At 38.3% G+C, this 23,116-nt stretch overlaps 1 protein-coding gene across 1 annotated transcript; it reads right to left on the bottom strand.

Annotated features, from left to right (window-relative positions):
• Positions 1 to 432: 432 nt before the first annotated feature.
• Positions 433 to 17,461, bottom strand: LOC145772134 (ferric reductase 1-like). Its single transcript, XM_082583973.1, has 5 exons — positions 17,288 to 17,461; positions 13,718 to 13,912; positions 6,591 to 6,753; positions 4,605 to 4,740; positions 433 to 3,998 (listed from the first exon to the last, which is right to left on the bottom strand). Exons 1-5 carry the CDS (start codon positions 17,441 to 17,443, stop codon positions 3,932 to 3,934), a joined length of 717 nt encoding a protein of 238 aa, XP_082440099.1. The 5' UTR covers positions 17,444 to 17,461; the 3' UTR covers positions 433 to 3,931.
• Positions 17,462 to 23,116: the final 5,655 nt, after the last annotated feature.

Here is a 23,116-nt window from a genome sequence, read left to right as displayed (position 1 = left end):
TGCAGCAGATATTGCTACATTTGGATCTAGCACCAGGCCCGTAACTAGCTTGGAGCAGCAGGGGGGGCAAAAAGTATTCTAGAGGGGGCCCAACTTTTACTTTCCGTATCATGTACGAAAACGACGTTTGTACACAATGTGGGCATATTTACGCAAAAACATTAATCGTAGGCCTAATACAACGTTTACATTAGACTAGTTTATCATAGAACCAGTCAGTGGCGTAGCCAGGAATTTTGAAAGGTGGTGGGGGTTGACGGCCGACGGGCAAAAACCGACGGCGTCTTCGTCAAAGGCGACACCCAGCAGTGGGGGGTCTGGGGGGCCTCCCCCAGAAAATTTTGAAAAATTACTTTGAATTTGGTGCATTCTGAAAGCATTTTCAACAAACATGTGGGTATAAATATTCCTGTAAAATGGTGCTGTCCGGTGGCATAGCAAAAGGATAAGATCATGTTTTCTAGGGCATTTTTCGGTAATAAAGCTAAGTCTCTATGTTTTCTTGTTGCTAATTCCTGGCTGAGATATTTGAATGTTTGGTATTGGCAAAACTCGCTCTTTTAATGCAGTTTCGTTTAAAATTAGGCAACTTTGTTTTAGAGACAACATTCTACCACACCCTTAAACACACAATGTTTACAATTAAATAACACAAGAAAATTGAGTATAAAACTGAAAAGTCAGCGAACAGAGCTAATTAACATAATTTTTTCCAGGGGGTGCCAACATTTTTGCAGGGGGGGCTTCGCCCCCCCTGCGCCCCCCCTAGTTACGGGCCTGTCTAGCACTGCCGTTTGTGAGTGTGGATTCTCAGTGTTAACAAGGGTTGACGCTCCCACTAGACGGAGCATGTTACAACCAAGACAGGCAAACTTGGTGCTTAGGCTATGGCCTTTAAACATTCTGTATCGAAATCTATCGATTTAGACTTGTTTGTGAGACGGTTTGCATCCAAACATCCGCGACTGCAATAGACTAGCTCACGGGTGTATAGGCGGAATGTAATCATATATATCAAAATCCTCGGCACTAGCTTCTTCGAGCCAGTTAAAGTTTTTGCTCATAACCAGTGGCGTAGCCAAGGGGGCAGGGGCGCCGGAACGATTTTTGACTGGGGGGGCAAGATTACGAAAAAAGGGCACTTTTTTTTACAAAATGCCCAATTTTTTGTCAAGTTTTAAGATAAGATATAGCGATAATGCTAATCTATCAGCTCACTATGTATTGAGTAATGATAGCCTACAAGTGTCCAGTATACAAAGAAGGGCATCATGCTATGTTATAATGATGCAACCTACTGTCAAGCCTTAAAGCAGCCTGCGGCCATGGCTGCTAAGTAGTGCTTGAATGACCGCCGGTGCTACCTCCTCAATCGGCCAAGTTTGGCCGCCGGTCTCTTCTAACCAATTATTTAATTTCGCAATAGAATGATCGTGGATTAACTGTCGAAAATATGTAGTATCAAAGAGTGACGCAAAATTAGGTCAGCGAGTCATAATCGCCACTGTTGCATTGTGCGGGGATATTTGTTATTGATGGAATATATCCATCTGCGATCACCAGCGCTGTAAGTCTTGTTTGTAATTCTCGACGTTTATTTTAACAAAGTCTTAATCCGAAGTGCTAATTTACATCGGCTGGCAATATTGTCGTTTTTATGTCGATTCGATGTTGTCGGACATTGAATCGTTGTTAAAAAGGAGAACTAGGTTAGTTGACATCCAAGGGGAAAACATTTTTTGATCATATTTTGCAAAAATTATGCTTCTTTTAGTATGTCCTTCACATCATTGAAATACTTATTTTATTACCTTGACGTCATCGTCAACACAATCATGTCGAGCGTTGTTTTTCGTTGCTAAAAAGAATTCTAGGGGAGTGGCGAACTTCTTTAAAATCAGCCACATTGGAGACGCTCGTGCGAGTGTCGTTAGATGGTCCCGCAGTACTGGATTACAATTCCGATAAGGCAGTTATTGCGTGGTGCAACGATTCTATTGTAGGACGTCGCCCAGGCCCAGACTTCAACAACACTAAGTGATCATTTTGGCATTGTTGCATGTTTAATTCTATTTACTTGTGCTATCGTTATTTTTATTTTGGCGTCCAAGCACACAGATTTGGCCGCCGAGAAGGAGCTCCCGAAAAAAAAACGAGTTTTAAGGCCTGTACTGTGTTGCAAAATTTTCTGCCGTAAATATTATTTTGAGGCAAAAATGAAAGATTATTATTAGGCTAAAAGCGAATAGCAGAAATTGTTATATTGCAAAATGTGCAGTTGCTTACATGACTTTAAAAGGGCACCATTGCCCCCCCTGCCCCTCCATCTGCAGAAAAATTGAGGGCAGGGGGGCATCCGCCCCCCCTGCCCCCCGCTTCCGGCGCCCCTGCAAGGGGGGGTCTCTTTATGTCTCTAAAACAAAGTTTGCTTAACTTTAAACGAAACTGCAAAGAGCGAGTTTTGCCATTACCAAACATTCAAATATGTTAGCCTGGAATTAGCAACAGGAAAACATAGAGACTTAGCTTTATTTCCGAAAAATGCCGAAGAAAACATGATCTTATCCTTTTGCTATGCCACCGGACAGCACCATTTTACAAAAATATTCATACCCACATTTTTGTTGAAAATACTCTCAGAATGCACCAAATTCAAAGTAAGTTTTCAAAATTTTCTGGGGGAGCCCCCCCAGACCCTCCGCCGCTGGGTGTCGCGATAAGCGAAACTCGCCGTCAACCCCACCCCCTTTCAAAATTCCTGGCTACGCTACTGCTCATAACAAGTAGCCTAACGCTATTTATACAACAAGTCAACAATTGCTGTGTTATGTTGGTCATTGTAATATGGTTGCCGTGATTTAACTAGCGGATAAAATAAGAGACCAGTGTTGGGCTTAACACTAATCTGATATATTGCAATTTTTGTGGATACCGGTATTTAAGAGGTTAAAATGCCAAAATCATTTAAATTTTTTTGGCCCCCCCTAACAAAAAAGTTGGCCCCCCTAGCTCTGCGGTCTGGCTACGGCCCTGGGTATAATACAAATAAATCAGGTTAAAATGATAGCCTACGTAAATTTTTAGGTTACGAATTCAAATTTCATTCCAAAACAGCAAAAATTTCTGGTACAAAACTCATCTTTTAACTTTCATCTTATTTTCGCTTCATTCCCAATTACGTTTCTGCTGTAAATCATGTTGTTAACATGCAATGGTGGATAAGTCTTCAAGTTCAACATGTTTCCAATCTTGAAATCATTTATACAAATCTGCTGCAAGCGTCAAATCTGAAAACCCTATTTTAGTAACTTCTGGACTGGCAGTAACTTTCAGACCGCATATACGCGGTCCAGAAGTTACGGTAACTTTCAGACCGCAGTAACTCCTGGACCGTTACCATCACATTGGTACTGAACCCAAAGTATCCCCTCAACGGCCTTGTAGGATCTACAACTCTTCCAAAAATACTTTGACAAATTAAACATTCATTTGTTAATTAATCTCGTATAAACCCAGTACAATACTATCATAAAACAATCCAGCTTAACTTAGGCTATACCAACATGTGAAAATTTTACGGGAACTCTAAGGCCGTAAAGTCACAAAAATATTTAAATAGCAAAAACTAAATTCGGCCTACTTACGCGGATGCGGAAAATCATTGAAACTTCCGATAAAAATATTAATGCTTAAATTTTAAACCCGCTAAAGTTACTTTGTTTTATTTCTCAAATATTGATGCTGAACCAATGCTTCAGTAGAGAATTTGTCTTGGTTCAACAAGACAAACTCTCTACCGAAGCTCTAAAAGATTAATGCATCCGCAAAAAATCTCAATCACACATTTACAACATTTCAGAGAAACATCGCAGCATGTCGGTATCAAGCGTTATTATGAATAGGCTTGTTGTGTGTAGAACATGTCTGTTCTTCAGATTAGAAACTGTCGGAAACAGCTCAGTCCAAATGGAATGAAGCAAATCCTAGCGAACGAAAACCTGAAAAAAAAAATTTACACTTTTGTTGAAATTCATATCTCCTTTGCTTAACGTATCTTCCAAAAAAGTGTCTCACACGCAAACCAAAAGGCATTGAAGCCATAAGAGGAATGTATAGTTAATTCGTAGGAACAAATAGTCATAAGACATTGACATATTAAAAAATAAGAGAAAATGCTTACAGAGACTTGCATGTCCGTAACACAACATACACCCATGGATGTATAGTTCCCTTTGATAGTTCTTCTATTTTTTATTGCCGTGACGTCACAGTTACTCCAAGAAGAGCGCGTGCCGTGGTAAAGTTACTGGTGTATACTTTTGTAGACTCATAGAGTTTTGTCTTGTTGGTTATTAAATTTTTCTACTTCTTCGTTATAACCTTTGGGTTAAGGGTCTACCGTTTTATCACTCCAGGCTAGCAATGTTTTGCGAGCTACTCTACACCAAGATCTCGGTATGGCTGCTACTCTTTGGTCTGGTCATTCAAGTTTAGCGAACGTTCCGCTTCATTTGTTGGACGAAAAACGTTGAAATCGTGCACTTTGTCGTTTTGGGCTAATCTCTTTGAGACCACAAGCCATTTTCACACAATCTGGTACTTACATTTCCACAGTGATTCTGGTCTGACTCGAAGTAGAAGCAAGAGTTGTTGTCGAAATCGTAGGAGCCGAGGGGAAAGTAAAGGGTAGAGCTTTGCTAGAGGGCCAGCGATTGGAACCACCGTGATTAAGTGGCCTACCTAAAATAAACCATGTTAGATATATATTACTGTAAGCTGCACTGTATTATGTATTTTTTTGCCTTTTTAGTAATACGGCGGCCTGAACCATTTTACACTCATGATTCATCCATACTTTTAAATCATGGTTAATCTATATGAACACAAAAAAACTGGTTGAAAATTGCAAATTATCGAGATTTTTTTATTGACACTATTTCACAGCCAGTTGGTGTAAGTCTACAGTAGATTTTTTATTATTATTTCTCATGAACAATCTTGTAGAATCTAGATGTAAACGTATCATCATCAGCTATTTTCCAGTCATAATCTGTGTATTTGGCACACAATTAAACAAAAACTGACAAAAGGTAGAATAAAGCTACAAACATCGGGACTGTCGAAGTGATGCAATGTATTGTGCAGACTAGAGAATAGACATAAAGGCTATAAATGCTTCCGCTTTCTAGAAAACTAAGCAGCTTAGTTTTCTCAAAATGTAACTTAGTAAAGTTTCAATCAAACAAATGATGTCAACATTAAACAGATGATTGCATACAGGGCCGTTGAGAAGATATTTTGGGCCAGGTACCAATGAGATTCTTGGGCTTCAAATCCAGACGTTTATAAGAAAAATACACTGTATCCAAAGAATACGAGGTAGTTTCTTCATGTTTCGAGCACAGACATATACAACCAAGCAACCACACGGCATTTAACATAATCCATTAAAATTGAACATAAACTACAGTAGAATTCGCTTATAGTGACTTTGGCTATAGTGACATTTCTCCTATAGTGACACCTGTTGCAAAGTTCCGTTTGCAAACCATATGTTTTGCATAGAAATTACTTCGCCTATAGTGACTTCGTGTATAAGAACACTTTGCTTACAGTGACACCACATTTCTGTCCCTTGGGCTCAAAAATTTCCGTATAAGGACACTTTACGGTGTATTTCCAGTTTAAGTTGGAATCATATTTTGTCCTTTGTCCATATATTGCTGGCCAGTTCCCAGCCAGCAAATCCATCTTTTTACATTGATTTAACGTATGCAGAGGTTGAACCATAAAGGATTGATTTGCTGACTGGGTTTGAATTAAACCAACATGGCATGCGCAGATACTGCACAAGTGAAGTTATCAACGACGTCATCATTCGTCTATAGTGACACTTCGCTTATAGTGACACTTTTTCCGCGGTCTCTTCAAGTGTCACTTTAGGCGAATTCTACTGTATAAGCTACAAACGTTTTCGGCCATACAATCATGTTTCGAGCCTCTTGAAAAGATTTCGGGCCTTTAAAATTACTCCGGGTCTGGTTACAAAAGTACCTGCCAACACTACTGATTGTATAATACTAGAATGAGTTTTTTTGTTGGTCATAAAGTCAGAAATTTATCTAAGCCCATAGCTCAACAATTCCTCATCGAGCAAAATGTCTTAAATTATGATGCAAATGTGACAAAATTAATGCGCGATTTCAAACCAGAATCTGCCTCGAATTGTTTGAAACTAAGCCCGAACCGGCTTGAAACCCCAGTCCTACACTGACAAGTGTTTGCATTTGTGCTGCAGTATCATGACCGTGTTTAATTTTAAATCAAATTTTCTGATTTCAAGATATCGACATTTGGACTGTCAAAGCAAATGATTATGATAGAAAGGTGTTTACAAAAGTCATTAGCCTATATGCATGACTTTTTCTTTACAGGTGTTTACTTATCCAACGCACCACATAATTGGCCGGTAATATCATACACTGTAGTAGGGCAAGGCGTATTTCACCTTGCTCTAAAAACATATTAATGAATTTTGAAATCATAAAATATATTTCACCAGTTTACACAATTTACTTTTACCCACGTACTTTGCCATGACCCACGAGCTTGAATAATAAAATAATCTTTTTTGGTAAGATCAAAGCTTTCAACTTTGTTTCCAGAGATTGGCTTTGAAATGGCTGCCTCTCGTTTGAAACTGCACATAGCGACACCGTTTGAGGTGCTTGTGGTTACATCGGATATTCCATTCTGAAACAGAAATTATTAGCAATGACCATCTTGCAGATTCGTTTCCCAAGAGCGTCGCTATGTGGAAAAAAGTATGGTGAATGTGGGTGGGGACCCTTCAGGTAAAATTTTCGAAGTTATAGCCTGCTGAAAGGCTACAACACACTAGGGTCTAGGCTATGGGTGGAGATGCAGGAGAGTTGAGGCACAGGGAGAGTTGAGCCACCGCCTCTAGCAGAAATTTTGTTTAACATAATTGCACTCTACTGTCACTAGTGGTATGAAAAAAAATTGTTACAGCTTCACTGTTGTCAGGAGGCTTCACGATATAGCCACAGAAAGTCATCTTTGAAAATGCAAAAAATGTACCAAAAAGTAGATTCGAAAAATTTCAGCATTTGCTTTTATAACTCTAGATCTATAAAAGATATTTAAACTACTAATATAGTGCAGGGTAGCTTTGGAAAAGGTGATTGTATGCAACAATTACCACGCAGCTTCTTAAGCGTTTTGAAGAAATCCGGACTAAATTCAAAATGGCTACGGTACGATTAGGAGAGTTGAACCATCACGTCAAGGAGGGTTGAACGACATGGCTCAACTCTCCCTTTTATTAAATGAAAAATTTTTTTTTCTCAAATCTACAATTTTAGCGTTTAAATTGTTGTTTTATGCTTAAAAACAATAGGCCTACTTGCTTGCAACAGTTTATTATTGAAGCAAAAATATCAAAGCAACTGGACTTTTGCTTCAATCTATTTGTTAAAACAGTCTAGCCAATCATGCAAATGTTTCAGGCATTGTGGTGGGTTCTACTGTTTAAAAGAGCCCAAGCTATCTTTGCTGAATTATTTGTTATAGCCTACTGTGATTGAATAGCTAACCTAACGGCTTATCTATTAAAACGGTCATCAATAATTTAACGTCACAAGAGATCCAATTCAAAAACTGGCAAATGAGGCGAACGTGGCCTATGGAACAATGTTCACAGTTCTCAAAAAGGATTTGAAGATGAGCCCATTTAAATACATGAAGAAACAGTTGCTAAATGTCAATACCATTGAGAAACGTCTCTTCAGAGAAAGAATTCTGCTCTCACGCATTGAAGGAAGAGGCACGCTGCCAAACCTTGTGTTCAGCGATGAGGAAAAATTTGATGTCTAGCATCATTCAGTCAGAATGATCGTGTTTGGTCAAGAAATGGTGACATGGAACCGCGGGTAGTCACTCGGAGACAAGGGGCGGCATCAGTGATGGTGTGGGCCGCAGTCAAGGGATCAGCAGGAAGGAGTCTATCGATTTTTGTGGACCAAGGAGTGAAATTGAACCAAGAATACTACCGAAATGATATTCTTGAGGGTTCATTGTTGCCTTGGGCTAAGGAACACTTCAAAAAACGTAACTGGTCATTCTAACAAGATTCTGTCCCTTCACATGGAGCTAAGAGAACGCAAAATAACTGGCTTTCAGTCAATGTGCCGTTCTTCATTTCCAAGGAAGAATGACCTCCTTTATCCCCAGACCTGAACCCCCTAGACTTTGGCATCTGATCTTACCTGGAGAACAAGGCTTCGACTAAACACAACCAAACTTTGGAAGCGCTGAAAGCTAATCTGAAAAAAGAATGGACCTAAATACCTCAAAGAGTTATTCATGACTCTTGCAGGTCCTTTTCGAAGCGTCTCCGACTTGTTATCGACGCAAATGGCGGACAAATTGAGTAAAACTTGTTTTTCCTAAATACAGTAGTCTACCGGTAACCTATATGTCTTGTGGCTAGAAATGATAGCGATCCATTACAGTTGCAAGATTATCGAAGAAGGTACTAACAGTGTATCTATTAAATGCTGTTGCCCTAGCTAATCATGTCGCTTCAGGAGTAGCCTACGTATCAACAACTTTTGGCGATCTTTGAATCCCAACCAGAAGCTTTATCCTGATTTCTTGTCCTTTTTCCAGCTATCGGGAATAACAACGTTATTTTTCACAGCAAATTCGTAGGCAAACATGCGACATTTGTCTTTTGACAAGCCATAATAGGTAGAGGCCAAGTCTTTCACGTGATTGGCTAGCTCAGTTTCCATTTCCATTGTAAATATCATATTAGCTGTTTTACATTTCTTTTATCCAAAATTGTCATGACGTTTTTCTTTGCGTTTCTTAATATATCGCTCTAAAGTGGACCTGTTGTCACAGTCGTGGACCCCAAATTCGTTTGCAGCTGATCGAATCCAGGTGCGACGTTCATTTGCTTCAGCAGTGCGCTGGCGATCTTGACTGCGGCCCAAAGTCTAGTGGGTCAGGTTTGGGGATAAAAGAGGCCATTCTTCCTTGGAATTGAAGAACGGCACATTGACTGAAAACCAGTTTTGCGTTCTCTTAGCTCCATGTGAAAGAGCGGAATCTTGTTGGAATGACAAGTTATGTTTTTGGAAGTGTTCTTTTGCCCAAGGCAACAATGAACCCTCAAGAATATTATTTCGGTAGTTTTTTTGGTTCAATTTCACTCCTTGGTCCACCAAAATCAATGGACTCCTTCCTGATTCCTTGACTGCGGCCCACACCATTACTGACGATGCAGCCCCTTGTCTCCGAGTGACTACCCGCGGTTCCACGTCACCATCTCTTGACCAAACACGATCATTCTCATTGCTAAAATGATGCTGGACATCAAATTTTTCCTCATCGCTTAACACAAGGTTTGGCAGCGTGCCTCCTCCTTCAATGAGTGAGAGCAGAATTTTATCTCTGGAGAGACGTTTCTCAATTATTATTGTAACTGTCTCCGCCGCCAGTGTAGCCAAATCGTTTGGCATCCGCTTCGATCAGTCTTTCAACAAGATTGATAAGAATAGGATCTCCATTCTGTTTTGTCCTTTGCGATGTTTTGCAATCGATGGAGATGCGGTGTGCTGAGCAGGGATCCCAAGCCAGCTTTTCTGATGTCAGATCTCAGCAGTTGTAATAAGTTGGTACGGTGACGTCCGGTTCGGCCTTGGTACTTTTTGCTGCCAATTATTGCCAATTCAAGGGCTTTCTGGGGAGGTGAGTCCTGGTGAAGTCTCAGAATGTGTCCAAACATGTTCCATCTCATGGTGGAGATCTTGCAAGACGATGATTCACTGTTGCATATTTTGTAGAGGTTTTTGTTCGAGATAAGAATGTTTGGCCAAGTATGACCAGTTATGACACGTAAATGTCTTCGATGACAGGCATCCAATCTTTCAAGACTTGCTTTGGTAACAGACCAGCTATTACAGTTGTAGATCATAATTGGGATGCAGTACGCGTTGTGCAATCTTAGTCGCAACTGTAATGGGATTCTCGATCTCTTGCTCCATAGTTTCCAGTGTGATCTGAAAGCGACATTGCCTAAATTGCAGCGAGATTTGACATCGGCAGTGCTGCACAATGATGATCCCAAAAGTTTGTTTGTACGCCATTTTTCGTTTCCTCGAATCGGTAGGCTATCAGCATCAGTTTCATTTGTGTCTGCAAGAAATATGTGGGTGAATTCAGTTTTAGTCTCATTCATGAAAAGATTGTAGTTTTTCTCAATGGTATTGGCATTTAGCAACTGTTTCTTCATGTGTTTGAATAGGCTCATCTTCAAATCCTTGAGATCTGTGAACATGGTTCCATAGGCCACGTTCGCCTCCTTTGCCAGTTTTTGAATTGGATCTCTTGTAACGCTAATTATTGATGACCCTGTAAGCCGTTAGGCTAGCTATTCAGTCACAGTGTAACAAATAATTCAGTAAAGCTAGATTGGGCTCATTTATAGAACTCACCACAATGCCTGAAACATTTACATGATTGGCTTAACTGTTTTAAAAAATAGATTAAAGCAAAAGTTCAGTTGCTTTGATATTTTGCTTCAATAATAAACTGTTGCAAGCAAGTAGCCTCTGAGGCCTATCATTTTTAAGCATAAAACAACATTTTAAACGTTAGAATTGTAGATTTGAGAAAACAGTTTTTTTTATTAAATGAAAGGAAGAGTTGAGCCATGTGGTTTAACTTTCCTTGACGTGAAGCTGTAACAACGTTTTTTCATACCACTAGTGACAGTAGAGTGCAATTATGTTAAACAGAATTTCTGCTAGAGGCGGTGGTTCAACTCTCCGTGCCTCAACTCTCCTGCATCTCCCCAAACATTCAAGAAATAAATTATTAAATCCTTCTGTGGCTGTGAATAAAAAAATTGAAATTGTAGGCTAACTTAAATTTTAAACAAAACTTGTACCCCAATCCAATTTTAAAGTGATGAATTCGGTTAGCCTACACACAAAGTAAAGTGGGTATCTTGATAAAAAAATATTGCTCCTAAAAATGCTTAAAATGTGACCAAAACACGATCATATTATTTAGTTAATTTTTTGGGGATTGTCAGCATAGCCCATTAACCATTTTTTTCTATAAAATCTTAAAGGTTCTTTACTTTTTGCTAAAATGATGAACGCAATTTTTTTCCCACATTGAAAGAGCTTGCTTTCCTAAACGACTTCTGGTCCTATTTTTAAAAGCAATTGCTAATAATCATAGGGGCCCACTAGTGGATTTTGGGGAGAGCCCGGGAGGGTGCTCACTGGCTCTGCGTAGACTACACGTTAAAGATTTTTACGCTGCAAACGTTACGTAAGAAGGGTTAGGTAAATAGACATCACACATAACCATACGAGCCAGGGGTCACCCGCCCCTTCCTGTTGTTAAAAACGCCGCATATTCGGACAAAAATGTATAAATCATAAACGGACTTAACTCAGCAACAACACTACATTTAACATGATAAAAAAACACAAAGCGAACGTTTTCGGCTAGTAATACAGCCTTTTCAAGCCTATGAGAAATATATTTTCTTATTCAGCCTTAATATTGATATAGATTATATAGACTAAGAAAACTATTTTCTTATCAACTTAAAAAGGGCTGTATGACTAGCCGAGAACGTTTGCTTATTATTTATTGTTTTTATAATGTTAAATGTAGTGTTGTTGCTGATTTATGTCTGTTTATGGTTCAAAAAGTTTCCTCTCTACCCAAATTGTATTAAATGTATAAATATTTGGGTAAACCATACTACATAAAAAGCTACAAACTGCCTTCTTAATCTATATCAATATGTTAATCAATATGTCAAAGTAGTAATATGTTAATATGTAAATTTAACATTATGTTAATTTAATTTAACATAATGTTACTTTAATAACATAATAATAATTTAATTGTTATGTTAATTTAATTTCACAAGTAATATGTTAATTTGGGCACCTACAAAGTATGAAATCAGTCAACCAGAATCTGAATAATCCATCTATGAAAATTCCCAAATCATTATGTTAATTTGGGCAACAACAAAATACGAAATTGCCTCAATCCGATTAATCCTTCTATAAATCTGTCCGTTTATGGTTAATAAAGAAGCATTTCCCAACAATTCATTTAGCAAACAAGCAACATCATCTTCACTTCAAATTTTGCAGCCAACACCGACTTTCACTAGACTTTCTCTGATTTTTTTTATACCTGCTGTAAAGCTGTTTCTATGTGTTAAGCTTCACAGCTATAAGTCTGTTGTATAGACTTTCAATATGAAAATATGTTTGTTTGTTAGACGACCACATGTTTACTGTGTATCAGTTGATTTGTTTGTGCAAAGTTGATAGTGTTTGGAACTGAGGTGAGGCATTGCTCGGTGATGCATTGTAACTTTGTAGTTTTTGAAAGGATCTGTAAATTTGTGTTATTCCTTTGTCAGTAATGGTGATCCTATAATTGATATCAAGCATCCGAGAGTTTGGGCTGCTATTGCGTTATTCTTGCCATATAAATAATGGATTAGATTTCGGCACAATTTGTGTTTTAACCCTATCTTCATACGAGCTATTTTCGTACGCCGAAAGCACGTCACGGGCTATCTTAGCCCGTGCTAATTAATCGCTAATAATGGGAGCTATGAAAATCACAGAGCCAAAATATTTTACAAGATAATAGCCATGTGTATTGTGCGTATAGAAATTCCATTTTTACCCAACAAATTTATTGAAATAAATTGTTTGAGATGAAAAAACCCCAGAAAGTCGGTTTTTATTCTAATTTCCCGAAAATAGCTTCAAAATTGAAAGTTTTGCATTATAACATAAAGTAATGCTAAACTAAACAAAAATTACCTTTTTTCACAAATATAAGGCATTTTTAGGCGTTTTTACATTTCAAAGCCTAATTGCACTAACATTTGTATTGCACTAACATAACTAGCATTGCACGAAAATGTCTACCCACCTGAAACGAAATGCTTATTGTGAAGGGCAGGAAGGTAGAAATATGACCAGTATAGGTTTAAAAGATTCGTAAAGAACAAAAACTAAGGGTCAAGAAATTTCACATTTCTATCATATTTCCTTCTGTGAAATATTTCACTACTAGAGTGGGGCGTCCTCATAAAGCCCTGTGTTGCTACAGATAGGATTAAACATGAAGAGCATGAGCATCTGGCCACACTGGTAGCCTAACAGGAAAATATTTGTCATTCGTTTAGCTTGAGACTAGGAGTTTCGCAGAGATTTGAGATCAAGTGATCACATTTTGGCAATTTGGATTCTCAAAACTATCATTTCAAAGGGATATAAAGTACATTTAGCCCAGAGTTCAAATCAAAAATACATTGGCCTATGGCTCATGCCAATAATATTGATCACAAAAAACCTGATAAACGCAAAGTTAAAATATTCCGTATAATGAAAAGCGTTTTCTCCGCAGTATATATTTATTTACTTGACGGCTGCAACAGAGCCTCTGTTTGGAGTTATGAATTTATTTTTTCAAACTCAATGCAGATAGGTATTTCGATATGTGAAAATTTCAATAAAATCACGCAGATTTGAGAAAAATTTGTTTTGGTTCCTCACCCCCAAAACCAAAATTCAGTCCCTTAGGACTATGGCCTAATATAAGGGCAAAAGTATACAACGCAGCCTAAACTTACTACAGCAGATCCTCCGGCAATAAACGGAGCAGTATGACGCTGTCCAATACCTCCTAACTTCAAATCATTTCCTAGGCATAAGTAGACATCGGAATTTTCCATTTTGCCTTCCGGAGAAAAACCCACTCCGTAGTATTGTGATCCACCTCCAGTGCCACCACTCATTTCAATTGAAAATGTATTTTCAACAGCATTCTTCAAAAAGAAATCTGTTAGTTTATTTTGGAAATAAGTTCATCATAGGTAGATATTACGCAAACATGCAGCGCAGCAAAAATAACTCGTTTTCATTCATATCTTGTAAATTTGTTGCACGCTTTCGTCCATAATGTGTTAATCTGTCTTGGTAATCTAATCTCGTGACATTCTAACTGGTCATTAGGGCCAGGAAAATTCATATTTTTTATGTTATTGTATTACACCTACTGTATATCATGTATATCATAGATCTATATTATAGAAAATTGGCAATTCGATAACAATGATGAAAAACGGATAGCTCTTGGCTGGTGCCGATTGAGCACTTTACTTTACAAACTCAAATTGCTTTAAGGGCCAATTAAATACTTGTAAATTAACCCAAGGGCCGCAATGCATAATAAAAAGTCAACAAATAAAATGACACAGTTAAAAGGCAATAAAAGTGATAGCCTACCCGAGTGTTGTGAAATTTTATGTTGCTTCAAGTTGATGCCGCGCACTGCTTCAAGCTGATCAGTCGACGCGGCGTTTAATCCTTGCTTTTCTACTTTGTGTTATTCAGGGGCGCCGGAAGCGGGGGGGCAGGGGGAGCGAATGCCCCCCCTGCCCTCAAATTTTCTGCAGATGGAGGGGCAGGGGGGGCAATGGTGCCCTTTTAAAGTCTTTTTTTTAAATATATTTTTTGTTTGTCGTATCCAGGTTTACACCTGGTGGTTGAAGATTCCCTGAGATTTATATTAAGTGGACGGAAAGGCAAGGAAGCCAATCTTCGTGTCCACCTTCAGGCATGCCTTTAAGTGTCCTGCCAAAGACACAGCCGCATGCTCTTGAGCGGTGCTGAACCGGCGCCCTTTCGACTACCGTTCCAGGGCTCTCACCACTCGGCTATGCAGCCGACGTTTAAAGTCATGTAAGCAACTGCACATTTTGCAATATAACAATTTCTGCTTTTCGCTTTTAGCCTAATTATAATCTTTCATTTTTGCCTCAAAACAATATTTACAGCACAAATTGTTGCAACACAGTACAGGCCTTAAAACTCGTTTTTTTTTCGGCAGCCATCGTGGCCTAACGGGAGCTCCTTCTCGGCGGCCAAATCTGCGTGCTTGAAGGCCAAAATAAAAAGAACGATAGCACAAGTAAATAGAATTAAACTTGCAACAATGCTAAAATGATCACTTAGCGTTGTTGAAGTCTGGGCCTGGGCGACGTCCTACAAGAGAATCGTTGCACCACGCAATACTGCTTTATCGGGATTGTAATCCAGTAGGCTACTATTCAAACGACACTCGCACGAGTGTCTGCAATGTGGCTGATTTTATAGAAGTTCGCCACTCCCCTAGAATTCTTTTTAGCAACGAAAAACAACGTTCGACATGTGTTGACGATGACGGCAAGGTAATAAAATAAGTATTTCAATGATTAAAACATTACTTGTAGGCTTTAACTGCCTTTTATCAGAACTGACGATGCACTAGCAAGTGCGAAATATTTTTTCTGTTTCATCCACTGACATCTTTTCACCTGGCTCTCCATCACCTGCCCTGAAATTTGATTTGATCTGGTCTCAAACGAAAGAAAAAGAAGAAGAATTTATACCTGTTGCCTTAGCAATTGAGGTTTTAGCTATTTCAATGATGTACATTACTAAAAGACATTACTAAAAGAAGCATATAATTTTTGCAAAATATGATCAAAAAATGTTTTCCCCATTGATGTCAAATAGCTTAGTTCTCCTTTTTAACAACGGTTCAATGTCCGACAACATCGAATCGACATAAAAACGACAATATTGCCAGCCGATGTAAATTAGCACTTCGGATTGAGACTTTGTTAAAATAAACGTCGGGAGTTACAAACAAGACTTACAGCGCTGGCGATCGCAGATGGATATATTCCATCAATAACAAATATTCCCGCACAATGCAACAGTGGCGATTATGACGCGCTAACCTAATTTTGCGTCACTCTTTGATACTGCATATTTTCGACAGTTAATCCACGATCATTCTATTGCGAAATTAAATAATTGGCTGGAAGAGATCGGCGGCCAAACTTTGCCGATTGAGGAGGTAGCACCGGCGGTTCATTCAAGCACTACTTAGCGGCCATGGCCACAGGCTGCTTTAAGGCTTGACAGTAGGTTACATCATTATAACATAGGATGGTGCCCTTCTTTGTATACCGGATTATCATTATCGCTATATTTTATCTTGAAACTTGAAAAAAAAATTGGCCTTTTACTAAACAAAAGTGCCCTTTTTTCGTAATCTTGCCCCCCCAGTCAAAAATCGTTCCGGCGCCCCTGGTGTTATTGTTGTTGCTTTCTTGCTGAACGTGCAGCTAGATGGTTGTGAACTGTTTGCTTAGCTATTCAGTTATCTTATGTTAGGTGCTTGTGATGGGCAGACTTTAATTTGTGTTTGTTTATAATTTGTTTAGTTGATTAAAGCCTTTACTTTAAGGTGAAACAATATGTTCATTATTATCTGATGTTAATTACACCGAGTAAGAACGCACTAAGAACGTAAGAACACACTAAAAAAGTAGTTGTAGGAACAAAGAGACAGAAAAATACTGAAAGGACGCAAAAAAAGAAGAACGCAAAGACTTGGGCCTGAGAGCAAAAATCTTGCAACCGACTTTCAAACGGCGCGAAAAAAACTAAATCCTCGAAGAACTGACTGCCATCAATTACTACAGTACAATAAACATTGCAACAATGGCTCAAAAAATGAATAGCCAATGTAATAGTGATGTTACAATATGAGTTCCTCGCACTAGCACGTAGTAGTCCCTCGCTTTACATCAGAGGTAAAGAACCTGCGGCCCGCAAAACAATTTGTCAATCGCTCATCATTACAGACAGAAGACATCTCAAAGCTATTTTATCTCTTCACTGTTGCTCTATCGTTTTTGCTCAAGTTGATTTGTTTTTATTTTTTGCTGTTGTATGTTTCGATTCTGCGTAAGATAAATTCAACTGTGTGGGTGTTATTAAGTTACTTTCATCTGCCGTTTGTTACTTTTCATGAATAATATCTTGAGTCGCTTCTAAAAGATTTCATAGTAAGTTACGATTAAAAAGTTGTGTGGCCCGATAACTCATGTGTAATTGACATAGTGGTCTGCGACCGCAAAAAGGTTCGTCACCCCTGCTTTACATGAATAAGGCCAAAACAGAACTTATATTTTGATTGTGTAGTAGAATAAAATTCATGTCCGATAATCAAGAAATCACTCATAAAATTATTACAATATGAAAATCTGACATTTCATAAAAAGGCTAAAAATACAAAACTTCGAACAACAGTGGAAAATTTTTTGATATGCGGAGCTGAAAGTTGAATCCTTAGCTGAGTGACTTACCCAAGCGGATGAGAAGAAGAGACAGCTTGCTTGAGAAACATTACAGTGTGCAATATTTCGAATACATAACTTAGTCGCTCCACAGCCACTGGTATCAAATTGAGCCTCAGCATTACCAAACCAAAACAACATTGAAACGATTACCAATAATTTCATTTGCGTTTTTATTGAAGCTTATCTGGGAAGAAAAAACATTCTTTTTAAGAAAATCGAGTGAGTTTAAGATTTTTAACAGAAAGTTTGTCAGATTTTGTTTTCAAAGACAAGGGTGGAATGTTTGCTTTTCTAACATTGCATTTTTCAAAAGGCATCTTATCATTTCAGTGTAGATGACCGTAAACCGGCTCTACAAGTTACTAAGTGGCAAAAAAAAATTTTTAAACAAGCATGCTAGGCCTACATCAGATTTGAAATTTCTTAAAAGGAAACTATATTGTTAACAAAACTTTTTTTCCAAGGTCTGTCTCCAAGGACGAGCACTATGCTACAACAAAGATAGTACCAGGGTTGCCAGACTGAAATTTGAAAAAAAGGCCAAACTAATAGACAGTCTAATTGCCGTTGTAAAATTTGTGCTTGGTAGGAATTTGAAACGCTGGCTGAAAATTAGGGCGTTTCCTCGGAATTTTCACCACTTATCAGGGTTTGATTTTACATATGTAGTTTTACGTTGTTGTAGGTGTTGCGCATTTGACACATACTGCCAGGCCCGTAGCCAGCCGGGGGCCAGGGGGACCTCGCCCCCTGAAAAAAAATTTGCCCCTTGGCAAAATCCCAACATTCTCGAGCAACAGCCACAATTATAATGATTTTGCCCATTTAAAATTTTTCGGCCCTCCCTAAAAACAGTTGAACCCCCTTGCTCTGCGGTCTGGCTACGGCCCTGCATGCTGCATTGCTTGAAGCAATAAGCCCCTTTAAATCATTCGTTCAGCGTTAAATAAACACAGTCAGTTTGTGAGTTTCCAGTATGGTTTCTGTCGGCCAGTTGTGTGGTGCCTTATTTTCTCAGTCAGTTTGTCACGGATGCCTTTTTCGAAAGTCACGGTGTTAGTTTAATTATGGTTGTAGTGTAGTTTTTCATGTTCTGAATTAGTTTAGCTCGTTCTATTTGAATTCAAGGCATTATTTGGCTACAACGTTCCGACGTGGAAGTTCATTCATTTCTTTGTAATAAAGTCTTACTCGCAAAAGAAGCAAGGTATTGTTCTCAAGATTATCCCCACTACACGCTAGTACCCGGGATGTTGCTGTAGCAGCTACAGCTAGGTATGGGAGGATGTTTAGACCACTCGACGTCCGCTACAAAGGCAATACCTTAGAAAGGTATGAAAGGAATGGTCCAACAGGAAAGAGTCTTACTGTAGTGTCGAACAGACCTGAACACTTTTCATAAGAAGGTCAAATATGAAGGCAATCAATATTAAAATGTCGTCAGTGAATAAAGCTAAATTCATATCGTCATAATTGAATAATTTATGTTCATGTCGTCTAAATTCCTCAATCGTCGTAGGCTACTGCGTGATGTGCAGTCTGACCATGGGAAGAGCTCAACACTTTGCTCTCCTGGGCCGCATCGAAACGGGCTTTTGCCTAAGGATGGGTTTCTTTTATGCCTGGTTTTCTTTCTCCATCCTATTTTTATTATGATGACTGCTCATCCACATTAATATTGGAACTGGCAAATGCGAACCACAACACTTTTCATTAGGCTATCATTTATTGCTACATGTGTGCTTCTGTTTGTTTTTTGGGTTTTGTGGCCGTGCTAACTACAGACATACAGGCCAGGCTACTACATGATTTACTATTCAGGCACGTTTTAAACCTTTCAAGGTTTTGCCACCATTTCCCGTTCATTAACGTCCTGGTAGGCCTATATCGACTATTGTAGTTACTATACTTAGTTAGTATCTTTTTCGTCCCGGACGCGTTAATGACTAAAAATAAATGAATGAATGATGTATGTATCATTTAAGTGAACATTTCTACAGTAATTATTAAAAAAAGATTCTTTTGTAACAAGTCTATGATCAATAATATATTTGCTCATCACAAATGTATTTATAACATCACAATAATGGTAATTTGAAACGCACTCAATTGCACAACCACGAATCACTTGTATTGCTCAACAACTGAATTTCTGAAAGCATGCTCTGCTGGCAAGCCAGCGGTTGTGTTGGACTACCGATCGATCGAAAATGCAGCTGACTTTAGTGACCTTTTGGTCTTTCGCTGCCATCCTTGTTGTGCGAATTATTTGTGTTTATTGTGTTTTTGTATATTTTTGTTTTTTTCTTTTTTGCCAACAAAACAAAAATGAATTGAACTGAAAAGTGAACACGATAGTCGTTACATTTCTGTGTAGGCCACCTACTTTTGAGCGTTAACATTATAATTCCAAAATAATGTCTATAACATTCATATTTATCGATATCTTATGACTTATAGCGGATTTTAATAAATTATAGCAAAAATAATTCTGAAAGTAGCAAGTATATGTATATAATAAGAGGACTGTAGCAGATGAGTTTTAATCCGCTACAGTGGTGACATCTGGCACCACTGGCTGGCTTAGAGGGGAGCGCAGTCTGACTCGGCGTCACATTACAAGTATTTAACAAGTATAGAACATGTATTGAACAATGGTGAATACGGTTTTCATCTGGTAAAGTTACGATATATGAGAAATATTGATTATTATGCATTTTAAAGATTAAATTTAAAAAAGGCCAAATTTAAGGCCAAATCTAGAAAAAGGCCAAACGTATAATTTCTAAGGCCAAACGGCTTTAAAAAAAGCCAAATTCGAGAAATTTGGCCTTAAAAAGGCCAATCTGGTAACCCTGGATAGTACGCGGCCGGTGAAATTTAAGCTACTCTTGTCTCAGTGTTGCCATAGCCTTTGCATTTTTTGACTTATGCAGACCTGTCTAACTTCTCACTTGGTTAAATACCAAACAAAAATTGGCCTTCAAAGGCTTTTCGAAACGAAATTGAGTTTCATTTTGACGCTAAAATGTTTTGTCATGAATTCGTTTCAATGCGTTTGCAACGATTAGATTAGGAGTTACATCGGTAAGCTATTTGTAATCTGCAAGTCGCTGCAGCAGATGAAGTTTATTAACCAATCAGAAGACAAGGCTTAAATCAGCTGATTGCTGTCATGCGACTCATGCACGGTTACAGAGTAAATTAAAAGAAACTTTCGCCGTCGCCAGTGTGACCAAGAGAAACATTTTATTTCGTCTGTTGCGAGAATAGTATACGGTACAATTATAAACTATACGAATAAAACAGCAAAAGCAAATAGAGCAGTGGTTCCCAACCTGGGGTCTGCGGACCCCTTGGGGGTCCGTGAGAAAGCATTTGGAGGTCCGTGATTACCTTGATGAATTTTGGAACAAAAAAACGAAAAGCGATCTTTTTACTTTTATTTCTCTTTTTAAATGCAAATGTGTCAAGCTCAAGTCCGCGAGAATAAACTGTACCGGTATATATATGCATTTTTTGACTTATGGAAATATATAATGGAAATGGAAATATATACGGTCAGGGCCGGCTTAATCATTAGGCTAATAAGGCTATAGCCTTAGGCCCTGGAAAAATTTGGCCCTCAATATTTTTTTAAGGGTAAATTTTTGTAAGGTTGATAGTGATACAGATCCATAGCAGGCTACCAGTACAGTAGTTTGTGCTTAAAAACGAATAACTGAGTTGAGTCAAAATACATATGAAGAGCCCATTTCCAAAATCACGTAGGCGCCACTTTTATCGAAATTGAGTTAGAGCAGGGCTGTTTAACCTGGCTGTAGGCGTCAGTCCTACTTGATTCTACACAATAAATTGACGTCTACACTGGGGGTCGCGAGCCGTTTTTCGGAGGGTCACGAGAAGTTTGAAATTCCAGTGTATTGTTTTCAATTGTTTTTTGCCAGAAAAGATTAAAAACTGTGTTTTTTCGTAATCGACCCTTCTTCTAATTGAGGTTATTATATCGTTTAAGCTTTCAGACGTTGCAAAAGGCTTTAACTATAGAAAAGCATTCGATGTTTTTCACCAAGTTCTTGTACGTTGCTTGTGCAGACTAAAGTGAATCAGTAACTGCGCTATGGTAAAAAAGCAAAATATGTAGAATCCTTTGCAAAATATAGATTTCTCAGTATTGTTTTCAATGGCATTGACAAAAATTAGTGTCGGCTATTTTGTTTGAAAGTTCTTTCAGCAACAGGTGCACGCATTGACAAACTTAATAGTTAAAAATATGCAGCAACAACCATCTCACTGAAATTGATTTAAATAAATCCATAAAAGATTGAAATAAATTCAACCGGTAAAAGTGCGAAAACGTGGATTATTCTCATTATTTTTTCTCCTATTATCTAGCTAAGCTTGATAGAAAATGGAAATAACAGTCGGAGGAAATGTAATAAAAGCCGTAATAACATCGCAAAAAACGTTTTTAGTTACGGAAGTTTACATTGGAACAGCAAAACTAAACATAACTTGATGTCGGCATGAATCAAATTTGGTTGAATTTTTTTTCTGGTCAAAGCACTCAATTTGTTGCACTACCTGCAGATTACAAAAACGCCATCCGTAATCGGTAAAAAAAACGGAAGTCTATCCTGGTAAATATCTCACATTAATTTTTACTTGAGGGGGTATTTGCCAGAGCAATTCTACCTTAAGCGATCTTTGTCATAATAAATATTTTTGGAGATATTTACTGGGATACATTTTTTCTTGGGCTATAGACTATTTACCTTACATCGTTACACTCAGTGCCGGAGTTACCATTAGACTGGAAAGGCTGAAGCCTCAAGATTTAGAGGCGTCAAATTTAAGACGTACCACGTAAGCTTATATTTTAAAAGTTTTAAATATATATTAGTAAAAACTTTCACCTAGTAATAAGGTGAAATTTTCTGGCAACCTGTCCTACTAAAGTATGTAGGGCGTAGGCTATTCAGTATTCATAAACAGATCATTATGCTGGTAGCCTACTGCTATTTTGTAAAGATCGTAATGCAAATGAAATTTCTAGTGTTTATTTTTTATGGAAAGATATAACACAGCATTTTTAACTGTCAATTTGCAAATAATTTGGCTGCTTATAGCCATTGAGAAAATTATCTGTTAATTATTAACAAACGGTTATTTTATTAATTATCTGTCAATTGTTAACTTCAGTCTACTAGTTGTGGAAAAACTCGCACGTTGTAGCCTAGGCTTACATCAGACAAAGCTGTAGGCTGACAGAAGAGTACGTTTTGTCTCATCATAGGCAACTATCCATTATCAAATTATATAGCCTAAAAGCAAAACAATTCAGATGGCCTTCCCAACTGTAGAATCAAACATTGGGCTATTTCTTAGCTTAACGGTTACCAGCTGCTCAGGAAAGAGGCACTTTTCAAGACTTAAAAGTGAACTAAGAACCACTTTTTCTGCTTCGTTTGAACACTTTATTTCCTTTGCCACTCCAAGGATGAAGGGGTGTGCCTTTCACAACCCTTAAGCAGTGAGTGCGACACGGCCAAGATGATGTTGGGCAACGGGTAGGTGTCATTCAGCTATTGAGTTACTTCTTCCAGTGCACGCAGAACACACACAATATTTGACGCATGATAGATAGCGCAGTTGCAGATGGTGTGGTCCGCGGTTTCTTTCTCCCTGCCGCACTTTCAGATCGCGGATGGTGCCGCACTCACAGATGGTGCCATCCTCAATGTATACATAGCTTACTAAAGCGAAACAACTTGACGCCTTAGTGTGCAGGCGAGTGAGGCGACTGAGCAGCACCCAGGCCCTTTTGATAAAAGC

The sequence above is a fragment of the Aplidium turbinatum genome, chromosome 6 (genome assembly GCF_918807975.1).
Source record: "Aplidium turbinatum chromosome 6, kaAplTurb1.1, whole genome shotgun sequence".
Lineage (NCBI taxonomy): Eukaryota > Metazoa > Chordata > Ascidiacea > Aplousobranchia > Polyclinidae > Aplidium > Aplidium turbinatum.
Note: the sequence above shows the minus strand (reverse complement) of the source record. Positions and strands in the feature narration are given on the sequence as shown.